Source organism: Eumetopias jubatus, unplaced genomic scaffold (assembly GCF_037043125.1).
Source record: "Eumetopias jubatus isolate StellerSeaLion01/CBP00866 unplaced genomic scaffold, mEumJub1_p1.0 scaffold_1, whole genome shotgun sequence".
NCBI classification, from domain to species: Eukaryota; Metazoa; Chordata; class Mammalia; order Carnivora; family Otariidae; genus Eumetopias; species Eumetopias jubatus.
The window spans coordinates 105,143,788-105,163,868 of NW_028274807.1; the positions used below are offsets into that span (position 1 = coordinate 105,143,788).

Genomic DNA, 20,081 nt, shown 5'->3' on the forward strand with positions numbered 1-20,081 from the left:
TATATCATGCCAGTCCTTTCTGGCCTGCCAGGTCTCTGTGGATAGGTCTGTTTCCAATCTAATGTTTCTACCATTGTAGGTTACATATCTCTTATCCCGAGCTGCTTTCAGGATTTTCTCTTTGTCTCTGAGACTCATAAGTTTTACTATTAGATGTCAGGGTGTTGATCTATTTTTATTGATTTTGAGAGGGGTTCTCTGTGCCTCCTGGATTTTGATGCCTGTTTCCTTCCCCACATTAGGGAAGTTCTCTGCTATAATTTGCTCCAATATACCTTCTGCCCCTCTCTCTCTTTCTTCTTTTTCTGGGATCCCAATTATTCTAATGTTGTTTCATCTAATCGTATCACTTATCTCTCGAATTCTGCCCTCGTGATCCTGTAGTTGTTTATCTCTTTTTCTCGGTCTCTTTATTTTTCATCATTTGGTCTTCTATATCGCTGATTCTCTCTTCTGCCTCATTTATCCTAGCAGTCAGTGCCCCCATTTTTGATTGCACCTCATTAATAGCCTTTTTGATTTCAACTTGGTTAGATTTTAGTTCTTTTATTTCTCCAGAAAGAGTTTCTCTAATAACTTCCACACTTTTTTCAAGCCCAGCTAGTATCTTTAAAGTCATGATTCTGAACTCTAGGTCCGACATCGTACTAATGTCTTATTCTGCACATATGTAAGTCTTTTTTCTTCTTTCTTTTTTCAAATAACTTCTTATCTTATCAAAATCAATAAAAGTAGGTCAACACCCTGACATCTAATAGTAAAAGTCTCCCCGGATCTGCCGCTTGTTGGGTCCCTGCTGGCAGAGCCATGGCCCAACTGGGCCGTGGATCACAGTTTATGGCAACCCCGAGCTGAGAGCCCGTGCCTCGGCTCTGTCTCTGCAGCTGGCTTCCCTGCTCTGATACCTGGGAGCTCTGCCACACTCAGGCACCCCCAGTCTTTCTGTGACCCCGAGGGTCCTGAGACCACCCTGTTCCGTGAGGGTTCCACCTCCCGCTTAGCCACTGGAGTGACGTCCCTCAGCAGAGCCGACTTCTAAAAGTTCCGATTTTGTGCTCCGCGGCTCTATCACTTGCCAGAAGCGGCCGACGGAGGCCCCCTCCCCCGCCATCTATCCTCTTGAATATCGCCTCGAATTCACCTCTCCACGTGTCCTACCTTCCAGTAAGTGGTTGCTTTTCTGTTCAGAGAGTTGTTGCTATTCTTTTCTTCGATCTCCTGTTGAGTTCTTAGGTGTTCAGAATGGTTTGATCCCTATTCAGCTGAATTCCTGAGGCCCGACGAAATCCAGGTCTCCTATTCCTCTGCCATCTTGCTCCCAGAGGTAGTATCTCTTTATGAACAAAGCATGGGTTTGGCATTATAATAGGTCCAAATCATCGTTCCACATCTTACTTGATTAAGTCACTTGACTCTCTGACCCTTTAATCTCTTTAAGTGAAAAGAGATAATCATAGATAATTATAAGGATTGAATGGTTGATTGAATTATATAAAACATCTAACGAAGTGATTGGTACAAGAGTAAATACTCATTTAATTATTTCACACATTGACTTACTCTAATATTTCATGTAATTCACATATACTCACACATGCAAACTAAAATCTAATGTTTTTTTTATTATAGTTTTGCTTGATTTAGAGTTTCCACTAGACTTTTAAAATATTACTATAAAATTATAACTCCTTTCTGAAATTTCAGGATGTCATTTAGGATCATTTCTAATTTTATGTTTTCTAAAATGTTAATTGGTATACTTTTTAGATTTTTTTTAGCATTTTACAACCATGAATCAAATAAGTATTTATTTACCAAGATCATAAGATACTGGCATCTGGAATAAAGCTAAAATACAAGTGGCTAAACTAAGGTAGAATGTTCACATTAACAAATGTATCTTTCATGTTAGATATGACATTATGGATTGTTCAAAGTGAAATAAAATTTCAATGTAGAAGTTAATAGTGTATTATTACTGTTATAATTTCTCATTATGTTCATGGGGTTATCCTACTGGTTTTATCTTTGTTGTTCAAGAAGGAACAGAAAGTGTAATAAATTATCATTGTTATGCTTTGAAGTAAGCTCTCTATACCAGGTGCTATAGTAGATGCTAAATATACAAAGATTTTTAGGAAAGAAAGAAAGGAGGAGTGGAAGGGAGGGAGAGACCTCTACCTTCTCTACTAGACAGATAAAAATACTAACAGAGTGAGAGCCAGGCACCTCACTGTTGAAGTGGGCATTTTCAGATAAGCAAGGAGAGGAGGCTAGAATGATCCATATGGTAATGAACTGAAGTCATTGGTATGAAACCATGTTTAGTTTAACATAGATGCAGATGGCTATCTATGGAAATACTTATAGACATATATAAATACCCAGGTTAGTGTACACACATAATTTCCTTGTTTTGTCAGCTGAGAGGGCCAAGGAGCAATGACAACCCAGTAGCGAAAGATATCCTAGTACCCAGATCTTAGTTTTTAACACTATTCTCCAATAAAAAGGACTCCTTAGAGAAACAGTTTATTCTATAACAGGGCAGAAAACAATCATGATGAGCCTAAAGCATCTTTTAGTGCCAGAAAGTAAGGAAGTGCTCAAAAACAAAACAAAACAAAACCACACACACACAGTGATGGGGACACATCAAATGAACACAGGAGCCAGCTGAAAGAGCTGCCAATGGCCAAGATTGAAACAATTAGAGCAACAAAATAAATAAAATAGTACTGAAATATAAATATCCATGATTATATACTGATAGAATAATTTAATAAATCATTTGAATGAAATAACTGAAGGAGGAAGACACAGATATGTGCAGAATAGCTACATAAGCTATTCTGCCCACAAGGAGGTGGAGCTGACTCCACAATCCTTAAGTGTGCACTACACAGAATGACTTGCTTTCAAAGATTATAAATTGGAAAGTGGGGAGAAAAAAGAGTAACTTTAGAGAAACTGGTAAACCTTACCTCAGCCAGGTGATCAAGGTCAACATCAATAGTTATTAAGTTATGCTGATCAAATATACTCTTGATATGATATCATGAAAATAGCAGTTTACCTCTGTGGTCTTCTTCCCCAAAACTCAAAATTTCAATCTAATCATAAAAGAAAAACAGCCAAACCCCATCTGAGGGACATCCCAAAAAATACATACCAAAGGAACTCCTCAAAACAGTTGATGTCATCAAAAACAAGGAAAGTCTGGGGCTCCTGGCTGGCTCAGTCGGTTAAGTGTCTGCCTTCGGCTCAGGTCATGGTCCCAGGGTCCTGGGATCGAGCCCGGCATCTGGCTCCCTGCTCTGTGGGAAGCCGGCTTCTCCCTCTCCCACTACCCCTGCTGTGTTCCCTTTCTCGCTGTGTCTCTCTCTGTTAAATAAATAAAATCTTGAAAAACAAACAAGGAAGGTCTGAGAACTTGCCACAGCCAAGAAGAGCCTGAAGATACATAATGAATAAATGTCACACAGTATCTTGAATGAGATCTTGGAACAGAAAAAGGACATTAAGAATAAACTAAGGAAATCAGAATAAACTAAGGAAATCTGAATAAACTATGGACTAAAGTTCATAACAGTGTATCAAAATTGGTTCATGTGCATGGAATATCTTTCCATTTGTTTGTGTCGTCTTCAATTTCTTTCATCAGTATTTTATAGTTTTCAGAGTGCAGGACTTTTACTTCTTCGCTTAAGTTTATTCCTAGGTATTTTATTCTTTTTGGTACAATTAATAAATGGTGTTACTTTTTAAATTTTCCATTCTGTGGCTTCATTGTTAGTGTATAGAAATGCTACTGATTTCTATGTATTAATTTTATATTCTGCCACTTCACTGAATTTAAGTATTACTTCTAGTAGTTTTTTGGTGGAATCATTAGGATTTTCTCTATATAATATCATGTCATCTGCAAATAGTGGAAGTTTTACTTCTTCTATACCAATACGGATGCCTCTTATTTCTTTTTCTTGTCTGATTGCTATGGCTAGGACTTCTAATAATATGTTGAATAAAAGTGGTGAGAGTGGACATCCTTGTCTTGTTACCTGACCTGAAGGGAAAGCTCTCAGGTTTCACCATCGAGGATGATGTTAGCAGTGGGTTTTCTATATATGCTTTATTATGTTGAGGTGTGTTTCCTCTAACCCCATTTTGTTGAGAGTTTTTTTTTATCATGAATGGATGTTGAATGTTGTTAAATGCTTTTTCTTCATTTATTAAAATGAACATATGATTTTTATCCTTTGGATCTTTTGGGGTTTTGTTTTGGGTTTTTTGGGGGGTTTTGTTTTGTTTTGTTTTTTGCTTGGTTTTTTAGGATTTTATTTATTTAAGAGAGGGGAGTGCATGGATGGGGGAGGGGCAAAGGAAGAGGGAGAAGCAGACTTCCCTACTGAGCAGGGAGCCCAACCACGGGCTCCATCCCAGGACCCTGGGACTACGACCCAAGCCAAAGCCAAATGCTTAACTGACTGAGCCACCCAGGTGCCCCTTATCCTTTGTTTTGTTGATGTGGTGTATGACATTGATTTGTTTGTGACTATTGAACCATCTTTGCATCCCAGGAATAAATCCCACCTAATTGTGGTGAATAATCTTTTTAATGTATTATTGTATGCAGTTTGCTAATGTTTTGTTGAGAATTTTTGCATTTATATTCATCAGGAATATTGGCCTGTAGTTTTCTTTTTTTGTGGTGTCTTTGTTTCGTTTTGGTTTTGCGGTACTTAATGCTGGACTTATAGAATGTATTGGAAGCTTTCCTTTCTCTTCTATTTTTTGGAATATTTTGAGGACAGTAGGTATTAACTCTTCTTTGGATATCTGGTAGAATTCAGTTGTGAATCCATTTCGTCCTGGACTTTAATTTTTTGGTAGTTTTTTTTTTTATTATCAGTTCAGTTTCATTACTTATAATCAGTCTGTGAGATTTTCTATTCCTGCTTCAGTTTTGGAAGATTATGTTTCTAGAAATTTATCCTCTTGTAGGTTGTCTAGTTTGTTGGCATATAATTTTTCATAATATTCTCTTATAATCCTTTGTATTTCTGTGGTGTCAGTTGTTACTTCTCCCCTTTCATTTCTGATTTTATTTATTTGAGTCCTTTCTCTTTTTTTCTTGATGAGTCCACTTAAGGGTTTATTAATTTTGTTTATATTTTCAAAGAACCAGTTCTTGGTTTCGTTGACATTTTCTACTATTTTTTTATTCTCTATATCATTTATTTCCACTCTTCCATCATTTATTATTTCCTTTCTTCTACTCACCTTGGGCTTCGTTTGTTCTTCTTTTTCTAGTTCCCGTAGGCATAAGGTTGATTGTTTATTTGAGTTTTTTCTTGTTTCTTGAGGTAGGTCTCTGTTGCTATATACTTTCCTCTTAGAGCTGCTTTTACTGTGTCCCAGAGATTTTGGACCCTTGTGTTTTCATTTTCATTTGTCTCCACACATTTTTCGATTTCTTCTTTGATTGCTTCATTGACTCATCGGTTTACTATCATGTTATTTAGTCTCCACATGTTTATGTTTTTTCCAGTTTTGTTATTGTGATTTATTTCTAGTTTCATACTATTGTGATCAGGAAAGATACATGGTATGCTTTCAATCTTCTTCAATTTATGAGGCTTGTTTATGGCCAATATGTGATCTATTGAAGAATGTTCCATGTGAACTGGAAAAGAGTGTGTATTCTGTTGTTTTTGGATGGAATGTTCTATCTAGATATCTGTTATGTCCATCTGGTCCAATGTGCCATTCGAAGACATTGTTTCCTTATGGATTTTCTGTGTGGATGATCTATTCATTCATATAAGTGGACCGTGAAAGTCCCCTACTATTATTGTATTACCATCAGTTTCTCTCTTTATGTCTATTAATATTTGCTTTATATATCTAGGTACTGCAGTGTTGGGCATGTAGATATTTAAATTGTTATATCCTTTTGTTGGATTGATGCCCTTCTTTGTCTCTTGTTACAGCCTTTGTTTTAAAGTATATTTTGTATGATATAAGTATTGCTACCCCAGCTTTTATTATTATTATTATTTGCTTCCATCTGCATGTTGAATGTTTTTCCATCCCTTTACTTTTGGTCTGTATGCATCTTTAGGTCTGAGGTTAGTCTCTTGGAGATGGCATATATATGGATCTTATTTTTATTTATCTTTTTATCAATTCCACCACTGTATGTCTTTTGATTGGAGCATTTAGGTCATTTACATTTAAGTAATTATTAATAGGTATGTACTTATTGCCATTTATAAAAATTTTGTCTTCTGGTTGTTTCTGTAGTTCTTTTTTCCTTCCTATATTCTTATTTTCCTCTCTTTCTTTGTGATCAGAATATCTATAGTGTTATATTTGCATTTCTTTCTCTTTATTTTTTGTGTATTTATCATAGGTTTTGGGTTTGTGATTACCATTAGGTTCATATATAACATTCTGAGTAAACAGCAGTCCATATTCATTTAATGATCTTTAAGTTCAAACACATTTAAGAAAAAAAAAGGAAACAGAAAAAATAACACTTTTTCTTTTTTATCTTCTCTTCCTTTTTTACTCTCTTCTCCACATTTTATATATATGCTGTCATATTTTACATCTTTTTATTATGTCTAATTATGGCCAATTCTTTTCCATTAAAGAAATCCCCTTAACATTTCTTGTAAGGCTGATTTAGTGGTAATAAATTCCTCTATCTTTTGTTTGGGAAACTCTTTATCTCACCTTCAAATCTGAATGTTAACCTTGCCATGTAGAGTATTCCTGGTTGTAGGTTTTTTTTTTTTTAAGATTTTATTTATTTATTCATGAAAGACAGACAGAGAGAGAGAGAGAGGCAGAGGGAGTAGGTTTTTTATTTTCAGCACTTTGAATATATCATGCCACTCTCTTCTGGCTTGCAAAATTTCTGCTGAAAAATCATCTTATAGTCTTATAGGTTTTCCCTTGAGGTGACTTCTTGTTTCTCTCTTACTGCTTTTATGATTCCTTCTTTATCTTTAATCTTTGACATTTTAATTATTATGTGCCATGATGTAGACTTCCTTGAGTTCCTCTTGTTTGGAACTCTCTGTGGTTCTTGGACTTAAATGTCTATTTCCCTCACTAAGTAAGGAAGTTTTCAGTTATTATTTCTTTTTTTTAATTAATTTAATTTTATTATGTTATGTTTGTCACCATACATCATTAGCTTTTGATGTAGTGATCCATGATTCATGTTTTCATATGACACCCAGTGCTCCATGCACTACGTGCCTTCCTTAATACCCATCACTGGGCTAACTCATCCCCCCACCCCCTCCCCTCTAAAACCCTCAGTTTGTTTCTCAGAGTCCATAGTCTCTCATAGTTCGTCTATCCCTCCAAATCCCCCCCTTCTCCTAATGTCCTCCATGCTATTCCTTATGTTCCACAAATAAGTGAAACCATATGATAATTGACTTTCTCTGCTTGACTTATTTCACTTAGCATAATCTCCTCCAGTCCCATCCATGTTGATGTAAAAGTTGGGTATTCATCCTTTCTGATGGCTGAGTAATATTCCATTGTATATATGGACCACATCTTCTTTATCCATTCATCTCTTGAAGGGCATCTTGGCTCTTTCCACGTTTTGGCTATTGTGGACATTGCTGCTATGAACATTGGGGTGCATATAGCTCTTCTTTTCACTACATCTGTGTCTTTGGGGTAAATACCCAGTAGTGCAATTACTGGGTCATAGGGTAGCTCTATTTTTAATTTTTTGAGGCACCTCCACACTGTTTTCCAAAGTGGCTGTACCAACTTTCATTCCCACCAACAATGTAAGAGGGTTCCCCTTTCTCCACAACCTCTCCAATATTTGTTGTTTCTTCCCTTGTCAATTTTTGCCATTCTTACTGGTGTAAGGTGGTATCTCAGTGTAGTTTTGATTTGAATTTCCCTGATGGCTAATGATGATGAACATTTTTTCATGTGTCTGTTAGCCATTTGTATGTCTTCTTTGGAGAAGTGTCTGTTCATGTCTTCTGCCCATTTTTTGACTTGATTATTTGTTTTTGAGAAGTTCTTTATAGATCTTGGATACCAGCCCTTTGTCTGTAGTGTCATTTGCAAATATCTTCTCCCATTCTGTGGGTTGCCTCTTTGTTTTGTTGACTGTTTCCTTTGTTGTGCAAAAGCTTTTTATCTTGATGAAGTCCAAAAGTTCATTTTTACTTTTGTTTCACTAGCCTTTGGAGATGTATCTTGAAAGAAGTTGCTGTGCAATGTCCAAGAGGTTACTGCCTATGTTCTTCTCTAGGATTTTGATGGATTCCTGTCTCACATTGAGGTCTTTCATCCATTTTGAGTTTATCTTTGTGTATGGTGTTAGAGAATGGTCAAGTTTCATTCTTTTGTATATAGCTATCTAATTTTCCCAGCACCATTTATTGAAGAGACTGTCTTTTTTCCATTGCATATTTTTTTCCTGCTTTGTTGAAGATTATTTGACCACAGAGTTGAGGGTCCATATCTGGGCTCTCTATTCTGTTCCATTGGTCTATGTGTCTGTTTTTGTGTCAGTACCATGCCGTCTTGGTGATCACTGCTTTGTAATATAGCTTGAAATTGGGCAACGTGATGCCCCCAGCTTTGTTTTTCTTTTTCAAAATTTCCTTGGTGATTCAGGGTCTTTTCTGATTCCATACAAATTTTAGGATTTTTTGTTCCAGCACTTTGAAAAATGTCATTGGAATTTTGATCGGGATGGTGTTGAAGGTATAGATTGCTCTGGGTAGCATAGACATTTTAACAATGTTTATTCTTCCAATCCATGATCATGGAATGTTTTTCCATCTTCTTGTGTCTTCTTCAATTTCTTTCATGAGTGTTCTGTAGTTCCTAGAGTATAGATCCTTTACCTCTTTAGTTAGGTTTATTCCGAGGTACCTTTTGGTTTTTGCTGCTACTGTAAATGGAATCGTTTCTCTAATTTCTCTTTCTACAGTTGCATTGTTAGTGTATAAGAAAGCAACTGATTTCTGTGCATTGATTGTGTATCCTGCCACATTACTGGATTCCTGTATGAGTTCTAGTAATTTGGGGGTGGAGTCCTTTGGGTTTTCCACATAAAGTATCATGTCATCTGTGAAGAGAGAGAGTTTGACTTCTTCTTTGCCAATTTGAATACATTTTATTTCTTTTTGTTGTCTGATTGCTGTTGCTAGGACTTCTAGTACTATGTTGAACAATAGTGGCAAGAGTGGGCATCCTTGTCGTGTTCCTGATCTTAAGGGAAAGGCTCTCAGCTTTTCCGCATTGAGGATGATATTCGCTGTGGGTTTTTCATAGATGGATTTTAGGAACTTGAGAAATGTTCCCTGTATCCCTATGCTCTGAAGAGTTTTAATCAGAAAAGCATACTGTATTTTGTCAAATTCTTTTTCTGCATCAATTGAGAGGACCATATGGTTCTTCTCCTCTTATTAATGTGTTCTATCACATTGATTGATTTGCGAATGTTGAACTACACTTGCATCCTGGGGATAAATCCCACTTGGTTGTGGTGGAAGATCCTTTTAATGTATTGTTGAATCCTCTTAGCTAGGATTTTGTTGAGAATTTTGGAATCCATATTCATTAGGAATATCGGTCTGAAATTCTCCTTTTTGATGGGGTCTTTGACTGGTTTGGGGATTCAGGTAACCCTGGCCTCATAGAATGAGTCTGGAAGCTTTCCTTCTGTTTCTATTTTATGAAACCGCTTCAGGAAGATAGGTATTATTTTTTCTTTGAATGTTTGGTAGAATTCCCCAGGGAATCCATCAGGCCCTGGACTCTTGTTTTTTGGGAGTTTTTTGATCACTGCTTCAATCTCGTTACTGGTTATTGGCCTATTCAGGTTGTCGATTTCTTCCTGTTTCAGTCTTGGGAGTTTATAGGTTTCCAGGAAGGCATCCATTTCTTCCACGTTGCTCAATTTATTGGCATATAGTTGTTGATAATTGTTTCTATTTCCTTGGTGTTAATTGTGATAGCTTGCCTTTCATTCATAATTTTATTAATTTGGGTCCTTTCTCTTTTCTTTTGGATAAGTCTGGCCAGTGGTTTGTCAATCTTATTAATTCTTTCAAAGAACCAGCTTCTAGTTTTGTTGATCCGATCTACTGTGTTTCTGGTTTCTAATTCATTGATCTCTGCTCTAATCTTAATTATTTCTCTTCTAATGCATGGCTTAGGCATCGTTTGTTGCTTTTTCTCTAGTTCTTTAAAGTGTAAAGTTAGTTGGTGAATTTGGGATTTTTCTATTTTTTTTGAGTGAGGCTTGGATGGCTATGTATTTCTCCCTTAGGACCCCCTTTGCAGTATCCCATAGGTTTTGGACCGATGTGTTTTCATTTTCATTGGTTTCTATGAATTGTTTAAGTTCTTCTTTGATTTCCTGGTTGACCCAAACATTCTTGAGCAGAGCGGTCTTTAGCTTCTAAGTGTTTGAATTCCTTCCAAAATTTTCTTGTGATTGAGTTACAGTTTTAAAGAGTTATGGTCTGAGAATATGCAGGGAATAATCTCAGTCTTCTGGTATCGGTTGAGACCTGATTTGTGACCCAGTATGTGGTCTATTCTGGAGAAAGTTCCATGTGCGCTCGAGAAGAATGCGTATTCTGTTGTTTTCGGGTGGAATATTCTGTATATATCTGTGAGGTCCATCTGGTCCAGTGTGTCATTCAAAGCTCTTGTTTCTTTGTTGATTTTCTGCTTAGATGATCTGTCCATTGCTGAGATTGGAGTATTGAGGTCTCCTACAATTAACTTATTGTTATCAATATGACTTTTTATTTTGGTTAACAGTTGGCTTATGTAGATGGCTGCTCCCATGTTGGGGGGCATAGATATTTACAATTGTTAGATCTTCTTGTTGGATAGACCCTTTAAGAATGATATAGTGTCCTTCTGTGTCTCTAACTACAGCCTTTAGCTTAAAATCTAATTTGTCTGATATAAGAATTGCTACCCCAGCTTTCTTTTGAGGTCCATTGGCATAGAAGATGGATCTCCATCCCTTCACTTTCAGTCTGGATGTATCTTTAGGTTCAAAATGAGTCTCTTGTAGACAGCATATGGATGGGTCCTGTGTTTTTATCCAATCTGCAAACCTGTGCTGTTTAATGGGAGCATTTAGGCCATTCACGTTGAGAGTGATTATTGAAAGATACGAATTTATTGTCATCATGTTGCCTGTGAAGATCTTGTTTTCATAGATTGTCTCTGTAAATTTCTGTTCTATATCACCCTTGGGGTCTTTCTCTTTTTATAGAACCCCCCTTAATATTTCTTGCAGGGCTGGTTTAGTGGTCACATATTCTCTCAGTTTCTGCCAGTCTTGGAAGCTCTTCATCTCTCCATCCATTCTAAATGACAGCCTTGCTGGATAAGGTATTCTTGGCTTCATGTATTTCTTGTTAATACCCTGAATATGTCTTGCCAGCCCTTTCTGGGTTGCCCAGTCTCTGTGGATAGGTCTGACGTTATTCTAATGTTCCTCCCTCTGTATGGAAGGAATCTCTTCCCCCTAACTGCCCTTAAGATGGTTTCCTTGGTTCTAAGATTTGCGAGTTTTACTATTACATGCCGGGGCATTGGCCTGTTTTCCTTGATCTTCAGAGGGGTCCTCTCTGCCTCTAGGACATGAATGTTTGTTTCATTCCCCAGATTAGGGAAGTTCTCTGCTATGATTTGCTCAAATATATCTTCTAGTCCTCTCTCTCTCTCACCACCCCCCTCAGGGATCCCAATAATTCTGACATTGGATCATTTCATGATGTCACTTATTTCTCTGATTCTATTTTCATGGATTTTGAGTTGTTTTTCCCTGGCCTCCTCTTTTTCTTTCTTGTCTATTAATTGGCCTTCTAGATCACTAATGCATTCTTCTGCCTCACTTAGCCCAGCTGTTAGATTATCTAGATTAGATTGGATCTCATTGATAGGATTTTTAAATTCTGCCAATTCAGCTTTCATTTCTGCCCTTAGAGACTTGATGTTGTCATTGATTGAGTTCTCCATTCTAGCTATTGTCTTGACAATTGCTACCCTGAATTTCATCTCTGACTTCTTGGTTATATCTGTATCCATTTGTAAATCTGTGGCAGAAGTCACAGTCTCTGAGTCTTTCCTATTTTGGGGGTTTCTCCTCCTAGTCACTCCTTTGAGGGGTGGTTGCGGGAATGTACAGAGTCCAAATTATTGACCACAACCCAAGCAAGATGCACCTGTTTTATAGGGACCTTAGGGTTCCTGGCCTCTTGTTCTCCCAGCCTGTCTTCTGGGGGAGGGGCCTGCTGCACTGTTACTCAGGTAACCCTATTTGGGCTGAGTTGCCCTGCCCTCTGGGGGGGGGGTGGGCTCAGTGAAATCCGGTTTTTGGGGGCTTTTGTTCTCTGGTGGCTTTCCCTGGCGGATTTCTACATCTCTTCGGAGAGTCAGAGCAGAAGAGATCATTTCCAACCCTCTGCCTCAGAGCAGAGAGATCACAGTCTGTTCTTCAGTGAGCTCTCCAAGCCACACTATCTTCGTTTCTGTCTATAAACTGCAGCATCCTGGGTTGTGCACCCTTCAGCAGGGCTCCCAGTCCTCATCTCCAGGTCCAGGAATGGGGGCACGTCTCTGCCCTTTGTGCTTCTAAAACTGCCGGCCATCCCCAGTTTGCAAGCCCAGCCCCACCACTCCGGGTTTCAGTCCAGGGGCTGCCCTAAAGCCCTTTCCCCATCGCTAACTACTGGTTTGCGAGTCTGCGCCCCAACCCCAGCACGGGAGGCTATCACTCACCGGTGGTGCAGGATCACCACAGCTCCCTCCCCCTGCCGTTTATCCTCTGATATCTGCCCAAGGAATCACGGCTCCCCACTTCATACCTCGAAACCAACCGCCTGTGATATTCTGTTTGTAGAGATCCAGGTCTATCTTCTTACATCTCAGGCTGATTTTGTGGGTGTTCAGAGTGGTCTGGTAGATATCCGGCTCAATTCTGGGGACCAGTTAGAATAGGTTCCCCTACTCTTCTGCCACCTTTTCCCCTCAGTTATTATTTCTTGACATAAGTTTCCTACACCTCTCTCTCAGTTCTTCTTCAGGGACTCCCTACAATGCGAATGTTTGTTGGTTTGACATTGTCCAAGAGATCCCTTAATCCTCATTTCTAAAAATCCTTTTCACTTTTTGCCATTCAGCTTGTGTACTATTCCCATCTTCCAGATTGCTGATACATTCTTCTGCATCTTCTAATCTACTGTTGATTCCCTCTAGTGTGTTTTTTGTTTTAGTTATTGTATTCGTCAATTCTGATTGGTTCTTTTTAATATTTTCTATCTCTTTATTGAAGGTCCCACTTGAGTTCTCCCACTCTTTTCTCTGGCCCAGTGAGTATTTTTGAGATCATTACTTTAAATTCTTTATCAAGCATATTGCTTATCAGTGAGTTCAGGGCCTTCTTATGTTGCCATCTTGAACTGCAACCTATTCTTGTATTTTGTATCACACCTTTAAATCTACCCATGTGTGTGATGTATACATTTTGGATATTTCAATTTATAATATAATTATATTATACAATTATTGATGTTCATGTTAACTTCAATGTTTATAAAGACCACAACAAATCCTTTGATTTTTACAAAGATAGGCTGTTATCTAGCAAAAGAAAGAAATAATCAGATTTGGTGGAATAGGCAAAGCATTCTATATTTAGCAAAGCATGACCTTCAACATTTACTCTATAAAAATAAATAACCCTTTGGACATCAATTGTATAAGCAAAAAATATCATAATGACCCAGATACACTTACCTTACTACCTGGAATTACCTTAAACTTCATGCCTTATATTTTTTTTTCTGAATATTCCATAACTTAAAATGCTTTTCTCCTCCCAACTTTTTCAGTTCAAGATTGTGGTTATCTTTCAAAGTGACCTCAAATATTTCCTCTTCCACGAAGATTTTCCTTGTTCCCCAATTAAAAAAGCTGCTCATTTCTCTGAGCAGTCAGAATTGTGTGTCCCTCCATTATCCCATGGACTTAAAACAATTTATGTTTTGTTTATAGATGTCTCTCCAATTTGTCTGTAAGCTTCTTAAGAGCAGGGTCAACATCCTGGCCCTTCTTGCTCTCCACATAGTGTCTGACATTCATTCATTCATTCATTCATTCATTCATCCAAAAACCATTTATGCATGCCTACCACTCAATACCACAGAGTGAACATGAGGAAGAAAATTGCAGAGAAAAATCAGCAATTAAATGTTAATGTTGTGGGGAAAATTTTCCAAGTTAGGAAAGCTCTGAAAAAAATGAGGAAAAAATATTGCTACAGATCAGGTTATGGAAAGCATTAACAGAAGATATCACAGAACTGGTTTATTTTTATAGCTAGCATATATGCTTCTAAGTTAAAGGCCTCTGTCTTCTACTGCTTTGCCCATTTTGTGTGATCTGGGACCTCTGTGGGTTGTGTATAGAAAACTGGTAGACTCAGGGTGAGTAAAATAAATCTAATCAATGTTCATTTGCAAAAGAAAACATGAATGAGTACTGAGAACATTTAAGGAAGAGACAAAGACAAAAACTTTTTTCATGGCAGAGGCCTGAAGTCCAACTTGTGACTGTCAAGTTACTGCATAGCTTGTTAGAAAAGAACTTGTTTTCTTTTGAACCCTTCTATTAAAGGAAAACACACTGCTGTCTCAGAGTATACATCACATCTAGCTTTATTTCAAATACCATTTTTGTGTGTGTGCCATTATGAAATACTTGATGTCCTGTTTCTCTACTATTGATTAATTTAAATCCAATTTTCCAGAACATCTGTACCAAAAAAGGATTTTTAGTTACCATTTCAAATAATTTCTGATAGGGCAATTTTAAGCTAATATTGTGCCCAATTCTATACATTGAGATCTTTCTTTCTCAATGCAGGACCTCCTGGTCTTTTCCACTGAACTTTCAGTCATTCTTTACATCTCATAATCCATTCACCCACAGAATACAGAAATGATTTCTGATTTTATACAAGGATACTGAATGCTCAACCCCATTTTTTTTAATTCCTCCAAACAATTAACTTCACAAAAACATCCTCTTCCATACCAGTGTTTCAGAATCACAGATAGTTGTTAATTGTTAAGATTTCTGTATGTATTTCTAAACTGATGGGTGGCTTTATTTTATTTTCAATGCATTCTCCTCTAATGTGTCATTGGTCACTCTTCCTTAATTTTTCTAAGCTCTTCCTGAAAAGCCTGTTATTCCTTCACACCTGAGTCCCTATAGTGCACAGATAGGCCTCCCCAGTTCTCTAGGGAACCCAGGGCACTCTCTTAGGTGGGGACTGACTGCTACCTTATTAGGGTCCCCATCAACTTTATTAATAAACTGTAACCCATATTCCATTTTTAAAAGTAGTCCATACTAAAATCTATTAATTTTCAAAATATTTCATTTAAATTATCAGCTTAATTCTTTTTTTATTAAAATATCAGCTTTGTTCTGAAAGAATAAAGATATGACAATATGACAGATCTAAAAATTCCCAATATGGTAGAGCCTAAAACGTCTTAATGTGGCATCAGTTCAGCTGAGTTCAAATCCTGGCTCTGCCACAGATTGTATAGACTTAAGGAGTTTTTCTAGATCCCTGAGCATCATTCATTTGTCCAGATGCTCTCTTGAGCATCTCTTGTATATGTCACATGCCAAAGTCATGGTGGTGAACAAGGCATTCATAGTGGTTCACTAAGATGACCCGCTAATGCAGTAAGTTTCCTCATTTTTAAGATAGAAATAATAACACCCATCTTGTAGGGTGTAAAAATTAAATGGCTCCTCCTACCTACGGCTTCTTACCACTTCTGCTCCATGCCACCACTGCTACCCTCCCCCACTTTCTTATCCCTAAAAAATGATCTCATTAAGTTTCCCTGCTTTGAACCTCTTCAATATACAAGATAAACTTTTCAAACCACACCAGGCCAGTTCACAGGAATTCACACCACTGGCAAAGTTATTCTGGAGGCTGTCTTTGTGGCCCCTGCACAACCAAGAGAACAATGTTACTGGTTCATGGCATACTATCCACTGCCCAGGAGATGCCTGGGTTTCCTCTATGCATTTGCTTATCCTTCCCACATTATCATTTCAAAGTGCCCAATCAGATAGTAATAACACTGCATCTCCCTTTCTTTTTTTTGGGGGGGGGTGAAAATTTTTTATTATGAAGATAGAGCTCTAAGAACAGAAAGATATTACGTGCTGGCATCTCCCTTTCTATTGGTGAGAAGTTTTCTTTCTTCCAGGTGAGTTCCTTGGAGATTCCTAATGCATTATTAATGAAAACAAGGGAAAGATGGATAGAAAGAATATAATTTGTTGAAAAATCTTTAGTTAAATCTACATTCCATGAAATGGATCCACTCCCCAATACACAGTTGTTTGGAGTTATTCATTTGCAGACTGAAACTGAAGAACGTATTTCCAAAGATGTTTCTATGTTGAAGTATAAAGTACAACTCTGGAAGAATCTATGTGTAATGCTGTATATATTCATTTCTAGATTCTGTTAAAAGTTGTGTAGCAAAGTTGTTCTTTACCTGCTCCCTGAAGGGTCATTACTGCCTCTACAGTAAATCCAGTTTTGTTCTCATCAGCCAAGAACCTCAGCCGTGGATCCAGATCATGTTCCTTTTTCAGCAGGTGTGTATATGCATGTTCATCATGGCTCCTTAGTGAGTTGGTGGGTTATGAGTTTATAATCACTTTTACTGAATTCTTTGATTAGAGTTCCTATGTAAATAACAGCAATGCATACACATTTCACTAATAATTTTTAACATGGGTTTTCTATATTTTAGGGTAGTTTCTTTATGAAAGACCTTGGATTAGTATTAAGGAGGCCAAACCTAGTAGTATCTTGAATGTCCTTAGCTTTAAAAAAAAAAAAAAAAAAAAAAGAGACTGTGCTTCTCTTAAAAAAAAAGAAAAAAAAGAAAGTATTTTTTGTTAAATGACAACAAAAACAGCTTATTTGGAGGAATAGCTTTCCTTATGTAGGGCTTGTCCTTATTTCTCTATAGCCTTCCACTCTCCAATTAATTTTAGTGTCAACATATCCTTTTTGACATCATTAAAATACTGGAATGCCATTTTTTCCCATAGAATTTATGTATATGGGTAAAGTTACATAAAGAGGAACTTTCAACTTAATGAACAACTTGATGCAAAGATTTTTAACATCGGCAGAGAGTCTTGAATATTTGGAAATACTTATCTTGAATGCATTAAACTTTCACATAAAAGTTGAATATAGATTATAAAATGTTAGTAATGGAATATCAGACATCATTTTTACAGATAAGTAAATTAAAGGAAGAATACAGACCACCTGCCCCCGATTCAGTGGTCTTTTCCTAGTAGCACATGTGTTAAAAGATGAAATGAGGCATTTCAGAAAGAAGTAGAGAGGGCTGAGGCAGAAAAAACAGATTATGAATGTTATAAAATAGGTAAAAATTAGGCCAAGTGATAGTATAGTTTGTTTCTATTAATGAAATATTTCTATAAAAGCCCTACCAACCAATTACATTCTTTATAAAGAAAAGGTAAGCTTATTAAGAAAGGATGCATTTTAATGCTGAATAGATCATAATCATAAAATGGAGCTATAGTAATTAAGAAAAGAGACCGCTTAGATGTACCTTAGGAAAACCGCCTTTTCCTATAGGAAGTCTTTTTAAGAACACTTAATAATATCTCATAAAGAACTCACATTTTGATGTGAATCAAATTGTGAGTATAAAAACTAGCATTGATTTTTTTTTCCCTTTTCTTTTTTTTTTTTAAAGATTTTATTTATTTATTTGAGAGACAGAGAGAATGAGAGAGAAAGCACATGAGATGGGGGGAGGGTCAGAGGGAGAAGCAGACTCCCCGCTGAGCAGGGAGCCCGATGCGGGACTCGATCCAGGGACTCCAGGATCATGACCTGAGCCGAAGGCAGTCGCTTAACCAACTGAGCCACCCAGGCGCCCTTTTTTCCCTTTTCTTGAAGTGACCTTATTTTTCTTCTACTTTACTTGTTTTTCAAATAGTTTCCATCAGTGAGTTTGTATTTAGTTTCCTCATTGGCTTTGTTCTTTACTTGTCAGTTTTCTGAAAATAAACCAAAAAACTTGATTTATTGTTGTCCCTTCAGTCATATTTTATTGACTTAGTCTGATTCTTTTTCTCTTTAAGCAAAATCACCCAAAATCATCTGTTTATGATGCTTTTCTTCTTTGTTCATTTTACTATGTTTCCTTTCTTTTTCTACACCCTTGATATTGTGTAGTCTGGGTGAATCCTGACTTTGGGGTCAAGAAAAATCAACTCTTTGACTTGATCATTACAAACCCAGTACTAGCCTTGTATGCTGGGTCAGACTCTTTGCTTTAAGAAAGCAAAGTTAACACATTCATGGAATTCAAGTAACACAAAGTTAACACAAAGTTAACCGTCAACACACTCATGGAATTCTCAAATTCACAGATTCCAGTCTAACTGGTCCTCTTTGGAATGGTGATTAGTTAAATCCGGTCCTGTTCTTCTTTAAGTGAAAAATCATATGCTGTATAAGTTTCTGATAATAATCAAGAAATTCCCAGATATGTCCACATTATGGGTGGTATAATCAATCTATCTGTTACTGGCTCTTGTCTTTTTTAATCTATGGACCACTTACTTGAGGTATAAGATCCTCCACATTTCCCCACTCGGCATAAGAAACAAGTTTATCTTGATGATGATAATAATTAGATTTTTCTGGAAAAAAATTATTAGTTTTCATTTACTAAATAGATACTTCATACACACAGACCACCTAAATTCTCATAAACTAATGCTTGGACAGTCATTGACACAAAAAATAAAATTTTGTAAGTCAATATTATTATTTTATCATACCTCACACATAAAGGATAATATGTATGGTATTATATGTATGTAAATAATACTTGATGCCCTATATTATGGTCTGTTTTTATAAAATTGTTCCCTTGAATTAAAATACTTCTCACTTTATAGATATCATGTCACAATGTTTAAATGACTATTAAACCCATGATGGATTAATAAATATACAAACACAATTTAAATCTTCCTTTGAAAATTTTATTGTCGTTGACTTGAATGAAATACATGTAAATGTGATTTTCTTTACATGAATAATCTTTTTATCCAAAACTAGAGTATTAGCTCTGGGAATAGTCACCTCTTATACATTTTAGGATTAAAAGTGTTTTTGTTTCCCCACCATCCATTCACACTGTAAATATTTGAGTTGTTGAATAGTGTACTCTTAGTTATTTAATTTCTAACCTTCATCATCTACTCTGTATAAACAGACTTGATATTTATAATCTAGTTTTAATTTTATACCATAATTCTCAGATATTTGAAAAAATAAATATGAATATATTAACCATTTTCCAATTAAAGGAAATGATCGAGGTAAACATTACATTACAAAGGTTAGGCATATTTAGAGATCAATATCAACTGGCTTGAAATCCTATTCCATAATTTTACTTTTCCATTAAAAAAAATGAGAAGCCTAAAATGTATCATATGTTTGATCTTCAAGATAGATTTCTTTGTTGTTTTATTTAAATTTAAACCTGGTTGAATTTCAACCCAAATAGTACCTTGTAGTTATCAAACAATATTGTTAGGACAAGAGATAATGTTATGGTTTTCTCATTATTGCCCTTTCAGAGCCTGTTTCCTGAGCCCCTATCCATACAAAGTCATTCTGTACAATTTCTCAGAGCTCTGTGGGATAAGACCCAGGCAGAGGGTGCTCACAGCTTTGAAACAGCCATGATGGAGTCCACGTTTCCACAGCAGAAAGTAAGTCTTTCTTTCCTTGGACATGTTATTTTAAACCAATATTCAAGATTGTCTTGAAACAGTTTGCCTTTTTCTTAACAGTTCAGTTTTTTTCTTTCTTCCTTTACCTTCTTTCATCATTATCAAAAAACATTGATTAATTAATGATTTTCATGTGGTAATCA

At 36.5% G+C, this 20,081-nt stretch overlaps 1 protein-coding gene across 1 annotated transcript in view; it reads left to right on the forward strand.

The window, feature by feature from the left end:
* VEPH1 (ventricular zone expressed PH domain containing 1) overlaps window positions 1-20,081 on the forward strand; it is a 221,148-nt gene that overhangs the window by 157,933 nt on the left and 43,134 nt on the right. Inside the window, exons 9-10 of the mRNA XM_028103177.2 lie at window positions 16,589-16,728; window positions 19,783-19,917. Of these exons, the coding sequence (XP_027958978.1) occupies window positions 16,589-16,728; window positions 19,783-19,917 (275 nt within the window). The remainder of the gene's footprint in view (window positions 1-16,588; window positions 16,729-19,782; window positions 19,918-20,081) is intronic.